The sequence below is a fragment of the Saimiri boliviensis genome, chromosome 1 (genome assembly GCF_048565385.1).
Source record: "Saimiri boliviensis isolate mSaiBol1 chromosome 1, mSaiBol1.pri, whole genome shotgun sequence".
NCBI classification, from domain to species: Eukaryota; Metazoa; Chordata; class Mammalia; order Primates; family Cebidae; genus Saimiri; species Saimiri boliviensis.
Genome location: NC_133449.1, coordinates 98183696 through 98203004, shown reverse-complemented (window position 1 = coordinate 98203004; position 19309 = coordinate 98183696). Strand labels below are relative to the sequence as shown.

Genomic DNA, 19309 nt, shown 5'->3' with positions numbered 1-19309 from the left:
GACAGCGTCCCCACACAGTAACTGAGCTCATGCACAGGTGGCTGATGTTCCTCTTCCCTCAGGACATGGGTCTGGCACCTGCGGGCTCTTCGTAATGCCCTCTGAATGCAGGGTCACAGTCACGTCAGTTTGGGAGAACTCCCCATTGTGCCTCACGGACTCCCCCCTTTTCTTTGCTCTCTCCCCTTCTCATTTTGATGTCCAAAGCATCAAGTCCCTGTTCCTCTGAGTTTCTTTAGCTGCAGTGAAGATTCTGCTTTCCTTTGGGGAAAATACCCACTTGAGATTTTATAGGGACCTGGGTGTGTCTGATTACATTTCTGGTGATACGGTAAGAGAAAGGTCTTTGTCAGGGTGGCTGATGAAAGGAATTGCATGTGACTCACTTGAACAGCAGACAACCTAATCATACATTGACTCATGTGGGTGTTAAAATGTTTATCATGCCTAAACGAGACATTTGTAATTACACCATTTGTGTTACGTAGAACCAGGGGAAAGTATGCTTTCAGGACTGGGAACGAGTCCACGTGGACAGGGAAGGGCTGGGCTGGGCAACTCCAGCACACGTGGAAGGAAGGGTCACCTGTGCTTTCTCCCTGTCACTGTGACGCCAAGGACTGGGGGATGGCCTTGGGGTTCAGTCCAAGTTGAGTGTCCTCAGTTGGGTGCGGTGGCTTATACCTTTAATCCCAGCACTTCAGGAGGCCGAGGCAGGCAGATGACCTGAGGTCAGGAGTTTGAGACCAGCCTGCCCAACGAGGTGAAACCCGTTTCTCCAAAAATGCAAAAATGAGCCAGTGTCGTGGGTGCCTATGATCCCAGCTACTTCAGAGGCTACAGCAAGAGAATTGCTTGAACCTGGGAGGCAGAGGTTGCAGTGAGCCAAGATCGAGCCACTACAATCCAGCCTGGGTGACAGTATGAGGCTGCCTCAAACAAAACAAAACAAAAAAATTATTCAGCGTCCTCCAGGCCTGCCCTGACCCGAGGCTCCACAGGCTCCAGCTCAGACCGTACTTCTTTCTTTTCTGTGCTGGTTCCTAAAGTGAAAGAGAAGGCCGCTCAGTGCTCCCGGGAGACGCACTCGGGCTGCTCCCTCCCTCCTGCCTGCAGCTCTGCCGGCAGCCAGGCAGCTGTCTTTAGAAGGAAGTCCAGCCACCAGTGCATTTTGGATGAGAGTAGAATGGTCTGGGCTCCACACAGCCCGATTCGGGGATGCATCTGAAGGCAGTTACCATATGAAAAAACAGCCCCAGCTTGCTTGTTCTCAGCACTAACCAGCTGCTCCCCAAAGCCACATCTGCCAGGCGTACGGGCCAGCCCACAGCATGAGGGGAGGCCCGGCTCATTCGGCATGTTTTCTGCATCCTCCGCAGCCAGGCCTCTGGCCACCATCCCTGCCTGATGCCCCTTTGCCTTCCCTGCCTTGAAGGCAGCTAAGACTGGCCTGTGATTCACCAGGGCCGGGGTCACTGTGAGGCAGCCACGCCCTGGTGTGGCTGTCACCTTGCCCCACAATCCCCAGCCATGGTGTCGGTGGTCCCCTCCAAAAGCCTGGTCTACAAAGTCTGAGGCCGGGGCCAGTGAGGAGTGGGTGGAAATGCAGAGGCTTCAGGCCCCCCACCGCAGGACATCTGCATGACTACAGGGGCTTCAGTTGCCCAAGAATAGGCTGGCTTAGAGTCTTCCTGGCCCAGGCTAGCTACCAGCAAGTGGCAGCTTCAGAGCCATGAACTTAGGACTGGGACCTTCAGAGGATCTGCATGGTCTGTCCTGGTTGATCCCTCCAGGAACAGGACAGCTCGGGGTGAAGGCCAAGCGACTGCCCTGCCCCAGCCATTGCAGGCTAGGGAGCCCACATCATCTCCACTGTGCTCTCTGCCCTGCGCTCTTACCTGGAGAAGAGGCTGCAAGGAAGTCGCTGTCCCTGTCTCCACTGGAAGTGAGGGGTGCAGCATCTCTTTGGCAGGTTGGGGGCATCCATGCTTGGCCAGAGGGCTCTTTGTCAGTGAGCTCCTGGATCAGGGGTCGTGGGCACTTGGTGTCTTGTTTTCGGATTTCCATGTCTCTCTCAGCTTCTTTTTTAAAGATGTCTGCGAAGGGCGCCCGAGCCTGCTTTGAGGTGTCTTTAGAGACTGCAAATATATTTGACAGGGTGTCTGCAGACAGGTTTTCCAGCATGGGGAGTGATGTGTAGTCCAGTTCAGGGTCACTGTCATCACTCAAGCTCGAGATGGCCTCAATCTTTGGAAAGCACATATTCTATTAACGGAAGAAAAGATGTGTTGGAAAGTTTCTGTTTGACGATGGAGTCGCTCTACAACGCAGCATGCTGGTTCCGCTTTTTCATTCTAACACCACAAACTATTCTGTTGCCACATCCAAGACAGGCCCAAGGGACGCAGGCCTCAAAGTCAGGCCTGGGGGTGGCTGCTCCCTGCCCACAGCTTATGTCTATACCCATCTCCAGCCTCTGCTCCCCCAACCACCGGGTTTCCGCAGCACAACGCCCTCCTGGTGCCTGAGTGGATGCACCCCTGAGCCTTGGGCTCTGGTTTGCATGCCCTCAACCCCGGCTTCATTCAGACTCTAGGACTTAGCTCCTTGGACAGCAGCCCCTCTGCCGCAACCCCACAGTAACTGTGTCTGTTTTCTTTGACGTTGAGCTCATGCACAGAGATGATGGCTGATGCCTCCTTCTCCCTCAGGGCATGGGGCTGGCACATATGGGCTCCTGGTAATGCCAGTAATGCCGTCTGGGCGGAGCGTCACATCACTTTGAGAGAATTCTCCACTGTGCCTCACAGACTTGCCCCTTTCTCTCCTCTCTCCTCATTTCCTTCCCTCTTCCTGTAGCTATATTCAGACAGACATTCATAGGATGGACATAGAAATACATCTTAAAAGACAGAAAATCCTTCCAGGTAACTGTGCACTGTACTCGGCTATTAAAACCAGCAATATATTCCCAAGTGGTTAATCATAAAATCTTAAATCAACCAAAACAAATGGCAGCATTTCCTTCAGCAAGGTAGAAATGTGGGGGATGTGGGCCAGGCATGGTGGCTCACGCCTGTAATCCCAGCACTTTGGGAGACCAAGGCGGGTGGATCACTGGAGGTCAGGAGTTCGAGACCAGCCTAGCCAACATAGTGAAACCCCATCTCTACTAAAAATACAAAAATTAGCCAGGTGTGGTGGCACAAGACTGCAATCCCAGCTACTCAGGAGACTGAGGCATTATTGCTTGAACCCTGGAGGCAGAGGCCGCTGTGAGCTGAGATCACACTGTTGCTCTCCAGCCTGGGTGACAGAGCCTGATTCTGTCTCAGAAAGAAAAAGAAAATATGGGGGATGCAGTGCTTTATGCACAGGAGCATTTTACTTTCAAGTTTAGGAGAGAAACCGTAAACAAGAAGGAAGGTGGAATAAGCTGACTGTGGAAGACGGTTACTTGATACCTTAGCCTGGTCTTGCAGAGATCTGCCTGCTTCATCATCATCTTCCAAGTCAGGGAGGTCCTGAAAGAGCAAGTGAGCTGCACGTCACCAGGGAGGCCATCAGCATTCCACAGGCGTGATCAAGGCAAACAGTCAGCACAGCCTCAGTTCCCAGTCACCGGAATCACTCAGGGGACTCCCCTGCCCGTGCCCCTCCCAAGCAAACTCAAAGCAAGTATTGCCACCTCAGGTGTCTGAATCTCATAAATGAAAGGGAACTTGCAAGGTGTGACAAGTTTAAAGAATTTCCACATCTTTTTTCTGCTTTTTTGTTAAAAGACACAGCCAGTTCATCTGCGGAAGCGGGGAATAACAATGTAACTGATGATACAATGTAATTCTCACCGCAAATGTGGATGAGGCAACTAGACAGAACTGCTTCCCAGTATAGCTTCTTTGGCAAAAACGAATCAAGAGTTTGGTAGACATGGTTCAAGGGCAGCGCTGTGGACCAGGGCTCCCCAGACTTGAGCTTCCCAGTGTACGAATCACCTGGGCAAAGCGTTACAGATGGATTCTGATCAGCAGGCCTAGGGTGGGGCCTGGGATTCCAGATTGGTAACCAGCGCCCCAGCAAGCCAGGCCTGCCGGCCCAAGGACCACACTTGGGGTATGGGGGGAAGGTCTCCAAGGATTGCGTCTGATTGCTGAATTTACTAACGGTAGAACTGATACTCATCCCCAAGATGAAATACTTCACGTACATCAATGCGGAATGTCTCCTTTGTCTCCAGTTTAACAGTTTCTACACCCGTTCCCATCCCGTCGAGTTCTGTAATGAATGTACCCTCAGCGGCCACAGCCTGGTGAGTCAGGTCTAAGGAGCAACAAGAAGTCCTGGAGTTAGTTTAACACGCAGCGGGCAGATGGATAAGCCCACGGTGAAGACAGACTCCCAGGCAGACGAAGGACAGAAACCCTCTTCAGGGTCCAAAGGCCAGCCCCCATGATGGAAGCCGCAGCTCAGGACAGGCTTCTGTCTGCTGGAAGAGAACAGAATGGCTGCCCCTTTCTGTAACCTGGAGTCGAATCCCATGAGATGATCAGCACCGGCCAGGAGTCACAGCAGCAGCCGCAGGAATCTTGGAAACAGCAGCTGACTGCAGGGTGACAAGCGATGCCAGCATGGGTGACTCGCTCGGAGGCAGAGGGTCAGGCTTCACAGCCCACCACCAGCCTGTCCCTCAGCCAAGGCATGCGCCCCTCCTGCTGCATGAGGTCAGGACGTGTGCAATTTCATAACTGCGAGATCGCCTGAGGAATGTGGACTCTCAATAGGCCCCTTTGTCGTCCAGACCCCTACTTCTGCTTTTTATTTATTTTTATTTTTTTGAGACAGGGTCTCACTCTGTCCCCCAGGCTGGAGTGCCGTGATGTGATCTCGGCTCACAGCAACCTCAAACGCCCAGGCCACCCCTCCTACTTCAGCCTCCCAAGTAGCTGGGACTACAAGTGCTCACCACCTAATTTATTGTCACCAGCTAATTTATTATGTTTTTGTAGAGGCTGGGGGTGGGGGCGCAGCGAGGGGGGCTTCTCACTGTATTGGCCAAGCTGGTCTTGAACTCCTGGCCTCAAGCAATCTGCCCGCCTCGGCCTCCTACAGTGCTGGGATGACACTCGTGAGCCACTGTACAGGGCCTGCCCTACTTTTCCCCGGGGCTGTATCCTTGGGTCCTGTCTGGTCCCTCCATTGCTCTCATGGCTTCGTTTATGTCAGAGAGGAATGGCCCACCTTTCATTGTTTAAACAGTCACTGTTCAACCATGTCAGATACATACTGGATTTTGATGACTTAGTTAAAAAAAATGTAAAATATCTCATTGACAATTTTTATGTTGATTCCATGTTGACAGGATTCTCTTTTTTATATATTGGGTTTATATTGGGTTTTTATATATTGGGTTACATAAAATATATCATTAATAGTTTTACTGTTTCTTTTTACCTTTTTCTTGAGACAGAGTCTCCCTCTGTCGCCCAGGCTGGAGAGCAGTGGCACAATCGCGGCTCACTGCAACCTCTGCCTCCCAGGTTCAATTGATTCTCCTGCCTCAGCTTCTGGAGTAGCTGGGACTACAGGCATGTGCTACCGTGCGTGGCTAATTTTTGTATTTTTAGTGGAGACGGGGTTTCACTGTGTTTGCCAGGATAGTCTCAAGCTCTTGACCTCGTGATCCACACGCCTCGGCCTCCCAAAGTGCTGGGATTACAGGGGTAAGCCACCGTACCCGGCCTACTTTTTAAAAATTTTTTAATTTTTAATTTTTTTTTTTTGAGGGAGGGTCTTACTCCGTTACCCAGACTGGAGTGCAGTGGTGCAATCTTGGCTCACTGCAGCCTCAACCTCCTGGACTCAAGCATGGGACTACAGTGGCATACCACCATGTCCAGCTAATTTTTATAGTTTTGGTGGAGACGAGGTCTCACTATATTGTCAAGGCTGGTCTGGAACTCCTGGCCTCAATCGATCCTCCTGCCTTGGCCCCCCAAAGTTCTTACTTTTTTTAATGGAGCTACTAGAGAATCTAGCAGTGGTTCCTGTTCCTTGTATGCTGGGCGGCACTGTTCATTACCTGTGTACGTTACCTTCTACAAACAGCAATACAGAAGAAGTGAAACTCAGGCCTCAGGTCCCACAGAGGCATGAGTCAAAGGATGGGGCTCCCTGAGAGGGGTGTGTGTCTGTGTATGTTTCTCTGCTTGCATTACCTTCCCTGGCAGCTCCGAGGGGCAGCGGTGGCGGGGCCTCAGCTGGGAGGGTCCCCTCTGGCTCTCGATCTCCGTCCTCTCCTTCAGCCTCCACAGGTGGCAGGAGTGGCAGGGCCTCGGCTGGGAGGGTCCCCTCTGGCTCTCGATCTCCGTCCTCTCCTTCAGCCTCCACAGGTGGCAGGAGTGGCAGGGCCTCGGCTGGGAGGGTCCCCTCTGGCTCTCGATCTCCGTCCTCTCCTTCAGCCTCCACAGGTGGCAGGAGTGGCAGGGCCTCGGCTGGGAGGGTCCCCTCTGGCTCTCCATCTCCGTCTTCTCCTTCAGCCTCCACAGGTGGCAGGAGTGGCAGGGCCTCGGCTGGGAGGGTCCCCTCTGGCTCTCCATCTCCGTCTTCTCCTTCAGCCTCCACAGGCGGCTCCTCTCCTCCACTTGGCCTTTCCAGGTAGAGCTCGTCCTTGGCCTCAAAGCATTCCTTAACAAACAGCTCCATCTTCTGCCTTGTTTCTCTGTCCCTGGGAGGCTCTTCCTTGCCTTCAGCACTGGTGGGCATGTTCTCACCCTCATCTGAAGGCAGCATCTCCCCTAATGGAGGAAAATGCAAAGGTGACTATCGGAGTCTCCTGGGAGGACAAAGGTGTTCATGCATACATCAGGGGTTCACAGCAAACTTCTGACACTAGGGGAGGGGTCAGGAACACAGTTTAAAAAGTGTTCTCGAGGGGACGGGTACGGTGGCTCATGCCTATAATCCCAGCACTTTGGGAGGCCGAGGTGGGTGGATCACTTGAGGTCAAGAGTTCAAGACCAGACTGGCCAACATGACGAAACCCCATCTCTACTAAAAATACAAAAAATTAGCTGGATCTGGTAGCATGTGCCTGTAGTCCCAGCTACTCAGGAGGCTCAGGCAAGAGAATTGCTTAAACCTGGGAGGCAGAGGCTGCAGTGAGCCAAGATCATGCCACTGCACTCCAGCCTGGGTGACACAGGAAGACTCTGTCCTAAATAAATAAATAAATAAGGAACACAGTTTAAAAAGTGTCCTTGAGGGGCTGGACATGGTAGTTCAGGCTTGTGACCCCAGAACTTTGGGAGGCTGAGACGGACAGATCATTTGACGTCAGGAGTTCAAGACCAGCCTGGCCAACATGGTAAAACCTCATCTTTCCTAAAAAACATATATATACATACAAAAAATTAGCTGGGCGAGATGGCACAAGCCTGTAATTCCAGCTACTGGAGAGGCAGAAGAAGTGCTTGAACCTGGAGGCAGAGGTTGCAGAAAGCCACTGCATTCTAGTCTAGGTGACAGAGTAAAACTCTGTCTCAAAAAAAAATTTTTTTTAACATTTCAAAAAAAAATGTTGGGAAAAGACAAAATATATGTAGTAAGAAAATGTCTATTGTATGGAAAATAGAGTATGCTAATTCAAAAGAGTAGATGGGAAGCAATATAATTATGCCATTTTTATATAAAAACATATGTGTGGCTGGGTGTGGTGGCTCATGCCTATAATCCCAGCACTTTGGGAGGCTGAGGCAGGAGGACTGCTTGAGACCAGGAGTTCAAGACCAGCCTGGCCAGCATAGCAAGGCCCTGTCTCTACAAAAAATACAAAACAATTAACCAAAGATGTTCACACACCTTAATCTTAGAAGATGAATATGTCACCTACATGAGCAAAGGGACAGTGCAGATGTGATTAGGGTCTAGAACCTTGAGATGGGAGATTGTCCTGGATGATCCAGGCAGGCTCAGAACAATCACAGGCATCCTTAGGGAGGCAGGAGCGTCAGAGCCAGGGGGAGGCTGGAAGACGCCATACTGCTGGCCTGGAAGTTGGAGGAAGGGGCCACAAGCCAGGGAACGCAGGTGGCCTCTAGGAGGTGGGAAAGCTAAGGAAACGGGTTCTGCCCTGGGGCTCCCAGAAGGGGCACAACATGAGATACCTTGATTTTAGCTTAGTGAAACCTATTTTGGGCTTCTGATGCACAGAACTGTAATAAGGTAACAGATTTGTGTTCTTTTAAGCCACTAGTTTTGTGGTAATTTGTTGTGGCAGCTGTGAAATTACAAGATACGTGTATCTCTGAAACAGAGCTCCTAGAAGCCCTGTAGATAGGGGCACTAGGAGGCTCTTTTGTTCTGATATTTGGTCTTCGACCCCAGTTCCTGACACAGAGCTCCTAAGACCTTGTCCAGAGTGACAGGCATATCTTTTGTTCGAATGGCAGCTCTTGGGGGTGGGGTGGCTTCTGGAATCAGAGAGACCAAGCCACGGTTAGAGGCTTGGAGCTTTCAGCCCCCACCCTCGTCCTTCAGAGAGGACAGAAGGGCTGCAAATGGAGTTAATCATCCATCATGCCCAGGTGTTGAAGCTTCTGGAGAAACTTTGAACTGCAGGGTTCAAAGAGCTTTGAGTTGCTGAACACTGGAGGTATCTGGAGTGGGCAGGTGTGCCCAGAGAGGGCATGGAACTCTGCCCCTTCCCACGGACCTTGCCCCACACTCCGCTTCAACCTCCTGTTCATCCGCATCCCTTATCATATCCTTTATTCATATGATAGCCCAGAAAATATAAGTGTTCTCCGGAGTTCTGTGAGCCGTCACTGCAAATTATCAAACCCAAAGAGGCAGTCGTAGGAACCCTCATTTTATAGCCATTCTGTTAGAAATACAGGTGACACCCTGGGACTCGCAGTTAGCACCGGGAGTGGGGAGTAGCATGGGACGGCTGCCCATCACCTGTGGGGTTAGTGTCAGGTTAGTGTCCAACTGAATCGTAGGACACCCGGCTACGGTCAGGGAACTGGCCGGTGTGGAAACCCTGCACATTCGGTGACCAGAAGTGTGTTGAGAGTCGAGTGTATGAGACGAGAACAAGCCGTTTGTGTTGTTTCCCTACTGTCAGCGGCCGCAGAAAACTAGCACATCATTTGTTTTGAAAAACTGTGTTTCAGTCAAAGTGGTTTGAAGCAGCTCTTCACCACGTGAGGTTCTCACTGGTGCTGGCAGGCGGGTGAGGCCAACTGAAGATGGATCTGCAGGTTGTGAGTAAATGGTTTAAAAAAAAAAAAAAAAAAAAAAATCCCTGGCCAGGTGCAGCAGCTCACGCCTGTAATCCCAGCACTTGGAGAGGCTGAGGTGGGTGGAGCACTTGAGCCCAGGAGTTTGAGACCAGCCTGGGCAACATAATGAGACCCCATCTCTACAGAAAAAAATGTTTTTAATTAGCTGAGCATGGTGGTGCACACCTGTAGTCCTAGCCACTGAGGAAGCTGAGGTGAGAGGATCACTTGAGGCGGAGGTTTCAGTGAGCCAAGATTGTGCGACTGCACTCTAGCCTAGGTAACAGAGGGAGATCCTGTCCCCACCAAAAAAAAAAAAAAAAAAAAAAATCCAAGGCCAGTTGCAGTGGCTCACGCCTATAATCCCAGCACTTTCGGAAGCCAAGGCAGACAGACCACTTTGGGAAGCGAGGAGGTCAAGACTAGCCTGGACAACATGGCAAAACGCAGTCTCCCCTAAAAATACAATAATTAGCCAGGCATGGTGGCGCATGCCTACAATCTCAGCTCTGGGTGGGGCTGAGACAGGAGAATCGCTTGAACAAAGGAGACAGAAGTTGCAGTGAGCCGAGATCATGCTGCTGCACTCCAGCCTCAGTGACAGAGCGAGACTCTGTCTATAGAAAACAAAATCCCCAAGATTAAAGACTGAGTTTGACAGCTTGGATCTGCCTGACCTCACAGGAACTCTGCGGCGGTTGCCTTGGGCCTAGAGCGCCTACCTCTTTCCTGACTCTCTCTCTGTCTTTTCCTCTCCTCCGCCCGCCGCTTGATCATGGCCAAGGCTTCAATGCTGTCTGTGATCTTCTTCTGCTCCCGGCTCTCCCACTGCTGTCTCTCCTCCTTCTCAGCTGTGTACCCTCCCCTAGCCCAGGCCTCTGCACAAGCTCTGTTGAAAAAAATCAAAGACACATAAATAGGGGAGGGGAACTCCAAACATATACTCTCTGGCCACCTGACTCATTTTCTTCAAAGTCAAAGTGAGCATCAGACATGTGGCTGCAAGGATGACAGTTACATGTGGACCTTTTATTATGTAAGGTCGAATGGTCTGTACAGCCTTCCTAGGTATGGCACCAAAAGCACAAGTGACAAGAGAAAAAATAGAGAAATTGGACCCCAACCAACTTAAAAACTTTTGTCATGCAAAGGATATCACAAGTAAAGTAGTATAAAAAGAGAGCAGGGCACCGTGGCTCACACCTGTAATCCCAGCACTTTGGAGGCCAAAGTGAGAGGGTCACTTGAGTCCAGGAGTTTGAGATCAGCCTGGGCAACACAGCAAGACCCCGTCTCTACCGAAAAAAAGTAAAAAGACAAAGAATGTAAGAAGATATTTGCAAATCCTATCTTTGATAAGGGTCTTGTACCTGGAAAATATAAAGAAGCCTAACAACTCATTAATAAAAAGATGACACAATTTCAAAATGAGCAAAGTTTTATGTTTTTGTTTTTTGTTTTGTTTTGTTTTGGAGATGGAGTCTTTCTCTCTCGCTCAGGCTGGAGTGCAGTGGTGCAATCTTGGCTCACTGCAACCTCAGCCTCCTGGGTTCAAGCGATTCTCCTACCTCAGCCTCCTGAGTAGCTGGGACTACAGGAGCCCGCCACCACGCCCAGCTAATTTCTGTATTTTCAGGAGAGACGGGGTTTCACCAAGTTGGCCAGATGGTCTCAATCTCTTGACCTCATGATCCGCCCACCTTGGCCTCTCAAAGTGCTGGGATTACATGCGTGAGCCACTGTGTCTGGCCCAAAATGAGCAAAGTTTTAAAAATCGAAAAGACCAGCAACAGACTGGGGAGAAAATACTTACAGAAAAAGACAACTGGGAAAGGGCTTGCATCCAAAACATCCGAAGAACTTTTAAAATTCAAAGATAAGGAAACAACCGAATAAAAAACTGGGCAAAAGATCAGGCTACCTCACCGAAAAAGATACACAGATGGCAAGTAAGCCTGTGAAAAGACGCTCCGCACCCCATGTCCTCAGGGAAATGCAAATGAGAACAACAAGATAACGTGATATTGCTACTAGATGGCTAAAGTCCAACACACTGACAACACCATGCTAACGCGGATGTGGAGTTCGGGCAACTCTCACTTGTTCCTGGGGGGAATGCACAATGGTACAGCCACTTAGGAAGATGGTGTGGCGGATTCTTACAGGACTAAAAATACTCTCACCATATGATCTGGCAATTGCTCTCCTAAGTGTTTACCTGAAGGAGCTGAAGACTTAACGTCCACACTCTAACCTGCACGTGGATGTTTACAGCAGTTTTATTCTATTTGACAAAAATCAGAAGCGACCAAGAATTCCTTTAGTGGGCGATTGGATAAACAAACTCTGGCACATCCTGACAGAGGAATATCTCTCAGCAATGAAAACAAATGAGTTGTCAGGCCACACAGCATCACGGGAGAAGCCTCACTTCACTGCTACGTGAAAGAAGCCCGTCCATAAAGGCTATCTGCTGTATGATTCCAGCTATATGACTTTCTAGATAAGGCGAAACTGTGGAGACCGTAAAAAGATCAGTGATGCCAGGAGTTGGGGCTGAGGTGGGAGGGATGAATAGGCAGAGCACAGAGGGTGTTTAGGGCAGCAAAACTATTCTGTGAGATACTGTGATAGAGGACACGTGACATCATACCTTTGTTCATATCCATACAATGTGCAATACCCAGCATGAGCCTTAAAGAAATGACAGACTTCAGTCAATAATAAGGTACCAGCATTGGCTGATAACTTGTCACAAATGTACTAAATGAGTGTAAGATGTTACAAACAGGAGAAACTGTAAGGGTGGGTGGTATATGGAAATGCTCTCTGCTTTCTGCTCAATTTTTCTGTAAATCTAAAACCGCTCTGAAAATAAAGCCTAAGCCAGTCGCAATGGCTCACACCTGTAATCCCAACATTTTGGGAAGCCAGGGTGGGCAGACTGCCAGAGCCCAGGACTTCCAGACCAGCCTGGGCAACACGTTGAGACCCCATCTCTACAAAAAGCATGAAAACTTGCCAGGCCTGACGGCGCACACCTGTAGTCCCAGCTACGCAGCTGGCTGAGAGGTGGGAGGGTTGTTTGAGCTCAGGAGGTCGAGGCTGCAGTGAGTCACGATTGTACCACTACACTCCAGCCTGGGCGACAGAGCAAGACGCTGTCTCAAAAAAAAAAAAAAAAAAAAAAAAAAGTCTATTAATTTTTTTTTTTAAATCGGCAAAGAAACTGAACAGGCATTTCTTCAAAGACAATATACAAATTGCCAGTAAGTACATGAAAGATGCTCAACATTATTATCTGCCAGAAAAAAAAGCGGATGGAAACCACAATCAGACACCACTTCATACCATCCAGGGGGACTAGAAATAAAAAGACAAGCAGCTGGAAGTGCTGGTGAGGATACGGGAAAGCTGGAACTTTCCCACACTGCTGATGGGGCTGTAAAATAGTACAGCTGCTTCTTCTCAAAATTTAAACATAAAGTCCCTGTATGTCCCAGAAATTCCACCCCTAGATATATACCCAGGAGAAGACAACATCTGTCCTCACAAACATTTCACGATTCATAACAGCCAAAAAGTGAAAACAACCCTAATGTCCAAAAATGGATGGACAAATAAAATGGAGTGTGTCAAAATGCAGTATTCACCTGGCAATAAAAAGGAAGGAGGTACTAGACGGAGCACGCTGCATTGCAGATGAGCCTTGACAACACGATGCTGAGTGAAAGACGCCAGAAACAAGAGGCCACATAGCAGGTGACTCCATTTATGTGAAATGTCCAGAACGGGCGAATCGACAGAGGAGTGGCTGCCACGGCCTGCGGGGAGCGGGAAATGGGGGCTGGCTGCTAATGGGGATGGTGTTTCCTTTTTAGGGTGATGAGAATGTTCTTCCATTTTTTTTTTTTTTTTCCTAATTGAGATGGAGTTTCACTCTTGTCACCCAGGCTGAGGTGCAGTGGTGTGATCTCGGCTCACTGTGACCTCTGCTTCTGGCTTCAAGTGATTCTCCTGCCTCAGCCTCTCAAGTAGTTTCGATTACAGGCTCCTGCCACCATGCCTGGCTAATTTTGCTATTTTTAGTTAGAGATGGGACTTCACCGCGCTGGCCAGGCTGGTCTCACACTCCTAACATCAGGTGACCCGCCCACTTCAGCCTCCCAGAGTGCTGGAATCACAGGCGTGAACCACCGTGCCCCACCATGAATATTCTAAAATTGACTGTGGTGATGGTTGCACAACTCTGTGAATATACTAACAGCCATTGCACTGTACAATTTGTTTTTTATTTTTATTTTGAGAGGGAGTCTCCCGAACTCAAGTGATCCACCCGCCTCAGCCTCCCAAAGTTCTGGGATTACAGGCATGAGTCACTGTGTCCAGCCACATACAGTTTAAATATGTAAACTGTATGTTATTCACATACATCCGCCAAGGAGGGTGGATCACTATGTCAAGGGATCGAGACCATCCTGGCTAACATGGTGAAACCCCATCTCTACTAAAGATACAAAAATTAGCTGGGCATGGTGGTGCACACCTGTAGTCCCAGCTACTCAAGAGGCTGAGGCAGGAGAATCGCTTCAGCCCAGGAGCTGGAGGTTGCAGTGAGCCGAGATTGTGCCACTGTACTCCAGCCTGGCGAAGAGTGAGACTCCATCTCAAAAAAAAGGAAAACGAAATCTGGTGGTGTGAAAACAGAAGGCTTACCTTCAGAGAGAAGAAGCAGATCGCTCCTGTAGAATCAAAGGTACAGGTGTTTTGTTTGGAAATAGTCAGAGAGGGTGCTGAAAAGTATACTAAAGCAGAGAAAGACCACAAGTCACTACGACAGAATATGCCAAGGAGAATAAACCATGTTCCAGCCCACTTACCATGCAATGAGGAAACCTCAGACCCTTCATCTCACAGCAGCCAGCCCGCAAAGGCCTATCTGCTGCCTGCTATGTGCCAGGCACTGTTCCCAAGGCTGGGGATCCAGCAGTGAATGGAAGAGCTGATCTCTGTTAGAGGGGCCCTTTTAGTCGGGGAAGGCAGATTGTAAGCAAGGAAATGCTAATATGTCCTAAGAGGAAAATAAATCAGGCCAAACAGACATCAAGTGGAGAAGGTACTATTTAGACAGGACAGGTGGTCATAGAGAGTGCTTTAATAAAATGACAGGTGAGCACACAGCTGCTCCATCACAGAGGATAGCAAGTACCCAAATAATCAGTAAGTGGTAGGATTAAGATTCAACACTGGGGGTGTGGTGGCTCACACCTGTGAAAGCTTTGGGAGGCCAAGGCAGGAGGACCACTTGAGGCCAGAAATTTGAGACTGGCCTGGGCAACATAGTGAGACCCCCATCTCTAAAAAAAACTTAAAAATTAGCTGGGTTTGGCAGTGCACACCTGTAATCTCAGTTACTTGGGAGGCTTGTGTGAGCCCAGGAGTTCGAGGCTGCTGTGATCACACCCCTGCACTCCTGCCTGGGTGACAGAGTACAACCCTGTCTCTAAAAAAAGACTCAAGTGACCGGGTGCGGTGGCTCACACCTGTAATGCCAGCACTCTGCAAGGCCGAGGCAGGCGGATCACGAGGTCAGGAGTCTGAGACCAGCCTGCCCAATGTGGTGGAACCCCGTCTCTACTAAAAATGCAAAAATTAGCTGGACGTGGTGGTGCACACCTGTAATCCCAGCTACTGGGGAGGCTGAGGTAGGAGAATTGCTTGAACTGGGAGGTGGAGGTTGCAGTGAGCCAAGATCGGGCCACTGCACTCCAGCCTGAGTGACAGAGTGAGACTCTATCTCAAAAAAAAAGACACAAGCCAGGTTAATCTGACTTTACAGCTGCACTGTAAAGGGCAGTGGCTCCTATTGCTCACATCCATGTTACCTTCCTCAACATGGCTCCCAGGGTGGGGGCAGCATCTTCAGGGGCTGCTGCTCCCACCGGTTCACTCCTAAGAGCCCGGCACCCACTCGAAGTCCTGCATGTTGTTCACAGGCACTCACAGGGACCCTGTGGCACTAATATTATCATCCCCACTCTGCAGATGAAGAACGTGCACCCAAGGGGGTTAGGGAGCTCCCCTAAGGTTGTAACATAGCCGGTGGCCACAGAGCTGGCTTGGGAGTCAGGCCCCTGCACACTGGCGGCTCCCCCTGTCCTCGCCACCCCGAGACCTGGGGCCCTAGGATCTGGGTCCATTTCTGTTGAACTTCCCAGGAGCACGTCTTCTAGTTTTCTTACCTGGCTAAAGTAGAAGCTCTATTTGAAGTATGTGTTAGTTTGATTTGAATTTGTGAGTATAAAAACATATTACAAGTTACATTTATGGTAAATGTTGTCTAATGCAAAATTCAGATTGTACGTCTCGTCAAGTAGCCTATATGACTGATATTTTATTCTACGTGGAATTACTAAATTGATCTAAGTTAAAAAGTAAATTTTAAACACAGATAAAAGCACTGATGATAAACATGGCAGTCCAGGGTACGATGTTCCAAACATTAAAGAAGCTCTTACAAATTGGTAAGAAAAGCACTTCAAAAAGAAACTTGGAAAAAGTCACAAATAGAATATTCATAAAAGAGGAAATGTAAGTGTCCAGTAACAATGAAAAAAATACCCAACTCCATCAATTAACCAAAAATGCAAGGCCGGGCGCGGTGGCTCAAACCTGTAATCCCAGCACTTTGGGAGGCCGAGGCGGGTGGATCACGAGGTCAAGAGATCGAGACCATCCTGGTCAACATGGTGAAACCCCGTCTCTACTAAAAACACAAAAAAAATTAGCTGGGCATGGTGGCGCGTGCCTGTAATCTCAGCTACTCAGGAGGCTGAGGCAGGAGAATTGCCTGAACCCAGGAGGCGGAGGTTGCAGTGAGCCGAGATCGCGCCATTGCACTCCAGCCTGGGTAACAAGAGTGAAAACTCCGTCTCAAAAAAAAACAAAACAACAAAAATGCAATTTCAGTGGGGTACTATCTTCACCCATCAACTAACTTAGCCAAGATTTCTTTTCATGGTTATGTTATGTGAGGTTGTCAATTGGTATAAACTCTCTGGAAAACAACTAGAAAATATGTATAAGAGTTTATACAAAGTCTCAGTCAGGTGCGGTGGCTCAAGTCTGTAATCCCAGCACTTTGGGAGGCCGAGAAGGGCAGATCATGATGTAAAGAGATCAAAACCATCCTGGCCAACACGGTGAAACCCCCTCTCTACTAAAAATACAGAAATTAGCTGGGTGTGGTGGCATGCATCTGTAGTCCCAGCTACTCAGTAGGCTAAGGCAGGAGAATCACTTGAACCTAGGAGGCGGAGGTTGAAGTGAGCCAAAATCGCACTACTACCCTCCAGCCTGGTGACAGAGCGAGACTCCATCTCAAAAACTAAAAAGAGTTTTTACAAAGTCTCAAACTGCATTCTTCAACACAGTGATACTACTCCAAAAATTCCATTCCAAGGAACTCATCAGCAAAGAGGTAAATAAATGACTTATACAAAGATATTTATCAAAAGAATATTTTAAGGCTGGGCACGGTGGCTCACACCTGTAATCCCAACACTTTGGGAGGCCAAGGCGGGTGGATCACGAGGTCAAGAGATCAAGACCATCCTGGTTAACATGGTGAAACCCCATCTCTACTGAAAAATACAAAAAACAATTAGCTGGGCATGGTGGCATGCACCTGTAATCCCAGCTACTCAGGAGGCTGAGGCAGGAGAATTGCCTGAACCCAGGAGGCGGAGGTTGCAGTGAGCCGAGATCGCGCCACTGCACTCCAGCCTGGATAACAAGAGCGAAACTCCGTCTCAAAAAAAAAAAAAGAAGTTTAATATTAAGCATGGACAACTATGACAGATTAAAATGTGATCAGAAGGCTTTTCTTACCTGTCCTTTGGAAAAACTGGTCTATCATCCAGGTATGTTAAGTGCTTCAGTCGCACAGTGACGGTCCTTCTATAATTAGCAATGTGCCTGATAACTGGGTTTCCCATCAAATTCAGTACACGCTGCAAGAAGACAAGCATAACCAAACTGATTAGTAAAAGATGCAATTGAATTACCGTATTGCGATGTGGACTAAGAATAAATAAACAAAATCTATTTTTTGAGCAAAATAGAAGTGCCAATATCATGTCCTGGTGACTTGATCCAAGAAACTAGAGGGTTTTCAATTCCCTCATGCTCTCAAAACTGTCTAGATCATTCAGCAGCCCTTTCTTCCACTTGAACTTCAGCTCTTAGATCTCATTGTCCCTCCAGAACAATATTGGAAAACATTTCCTGAGGCTTTTTCTGAGTGCAGTTGATTACATTAGTTTTGCTACCCAACATCTTTTACTGAAATGCATCTCTGTGTAACTGATGGTTTTCTTTTCTTCCCAGCCAGGACCCATTTTAAGAAAACACACACAAGCCGCTAGACAGAGCAGCAGCAGTGACTAAGGGAAAGGATGGGCAGTGCCCGCTTACCTCTGCTGAGTGTCGCAGGAAGGAGGGCCCTCTGCCTGGGCTCACAGCTCTCCCTGATGTCAGTTAGGACCAGGGAGGAAAGAGGGGTTCAGCAATGCCACCTGCCATCCTCCCCCATCTTTAAATACCATCACCTCTTCTATTGCCTTAAGAAATTCAAAGAAGCTGAATGCATGGGGGCTGGTACAGCGGTTCACTCCTGTAATCCCAGCACTTTGGGAGGCTGAGGCAGGTGGATCACTTGAGGACAGGGATTCGAGACCAGCCTGGCCAGCCTGGTGAAACCCCATCTCTACTAAAGAGACAAATATTAGCTGGGCATGGTGGTGTGCACCTGTAAAGCCAGCTACTCAGGAGGCTGAGGCAGGAGGATCACCTGAACCCCGGAGGTGGAGGCTGCAGTGAGCAGAGATTATGCCACTGCACTCCAGCCTGGGTGACAGAGTGAGACTCCATCTCAAAAAAAAAAAAAAAAAGAGAGAAGTTGAATGCTTAAGGCAACATGAGGGTGAACCGTTTGAAAATCTGTTTGCCTAAACTGATGGAGTATTTTTCATATCGAAAGTGTTCCTTTGTTGGAAAAAAGACATCATAAACGAGTTAGTTTAGCATTTCCCAAACTTCATTTTCATGCCATCTTTCCCATTCTTGCTCTGTCTTCAAGTGACTTACCCTGCACAGGGTGAGGCGGTGGGAGCAATACACCCAGGCAGCAATAAAGGGGTACACGGGCTGGGGAGGATTAAAAAGCAATCACACACACACACACAAAACTATTAATATAAAGCGACCTGCTTTCGTTCTGGGTTGAATTGTGTCCTAATCAAAATTCAGATGTTAAAGTCGGAACCCGAGGCACCTCAGAATGTAATTGTATTTGAAGATGAGACTTTTAAAGTGGCGATTAAGTTGAAATGAGCTCATTAGGGTGAGCCCTAATGCAATCTGACGAGTAGCCTTAGAAGAAGAGAGTAGGACACAGGGAGCGCACAGCACAGAAGGAGGGACCCTGTGAGGACCTGGGAAGAAGACGGCCACCTACCAGCCAAGGAGCGGCCTCAGGAGAATCCAACCCTGCCCACACCTTGCTCTTGACTCCCAGTCTCCAGAATTATGAGAAAAGAAATTTCTATTAGTTAAGCCACCCGGTACTTACGGCAACCCGAACCAAAACCAAACCAAACCAAACCAGCAGGGGACTGTAATCTAATAGAGCTTTCTATTCTCTCCACGTGCTGCCATCCTAAACGAGTCTTTCCTCGAACACTCTACAGACTGCTCCTCAGCTACGGTTTGCTTTCAGCCGACTCACTTCTTTCCTTGCGTACACAATAAACTAAGCAGTACACAATAAACTCAAGGGTTTTGTGTGCTCGTGTTGGTATTTCTTTCCTAGTACACACGACAACACAGACGCTAAGAAGCAAGGAAGCTGTCAAAGGCTACTAGAGTGCGCTCAGAAGGACATGGGAGCAACCTGAAGGCTTCTCAAGCCCAAAGGATGGCATTTTTTTTTTTTTTTTTTTTTTGAGACAGGGTCTCATTTTGTTTGG

The 19309-nt window shown here is 48.8% G+C and overlaps 1 protein-coding gene across 1 annotated transcript in view; it reads right to left on the bottom strand.

Annotated features, from left to right (window-relative positions):
- Positions 1-26: 26 nt before the first annotated feature.
- Positions 27-19309, bottom strand: part of DNAAF1 (dynein axonemal assembly factor 1) — a 32260-nt gene continuing 12977 nt past the window's right edge. Inside the window, exons 6-12 of the mRNA XM_039480523.2 lie at positions 17172-17293; positions 10004-10170; positions 6216-6794; positions 4208-4320; positions 3465-3524; positions 1899-2265; positions 27-1043 (exon numbers count right to left, since the gene is read on the bottom strand). Coding sequence (XP_039336457.2) covers positions 958-1043; positions 1899-2265; positions 3465-3524; positions 4208-4320; positions 6216-6794; positions 10004-10170; positions 17172-17293 — 1494 coding nt within the window. The 3' untranslated portion in view covers positions 27-957. The remainder of the gene's footprint in view (positions 1044-1898; positions 2266-3464; positions 3525-4207; positions 4321-6215; positions 6795-10003; positions 10171-17171; positions 17294-19309) is intronic.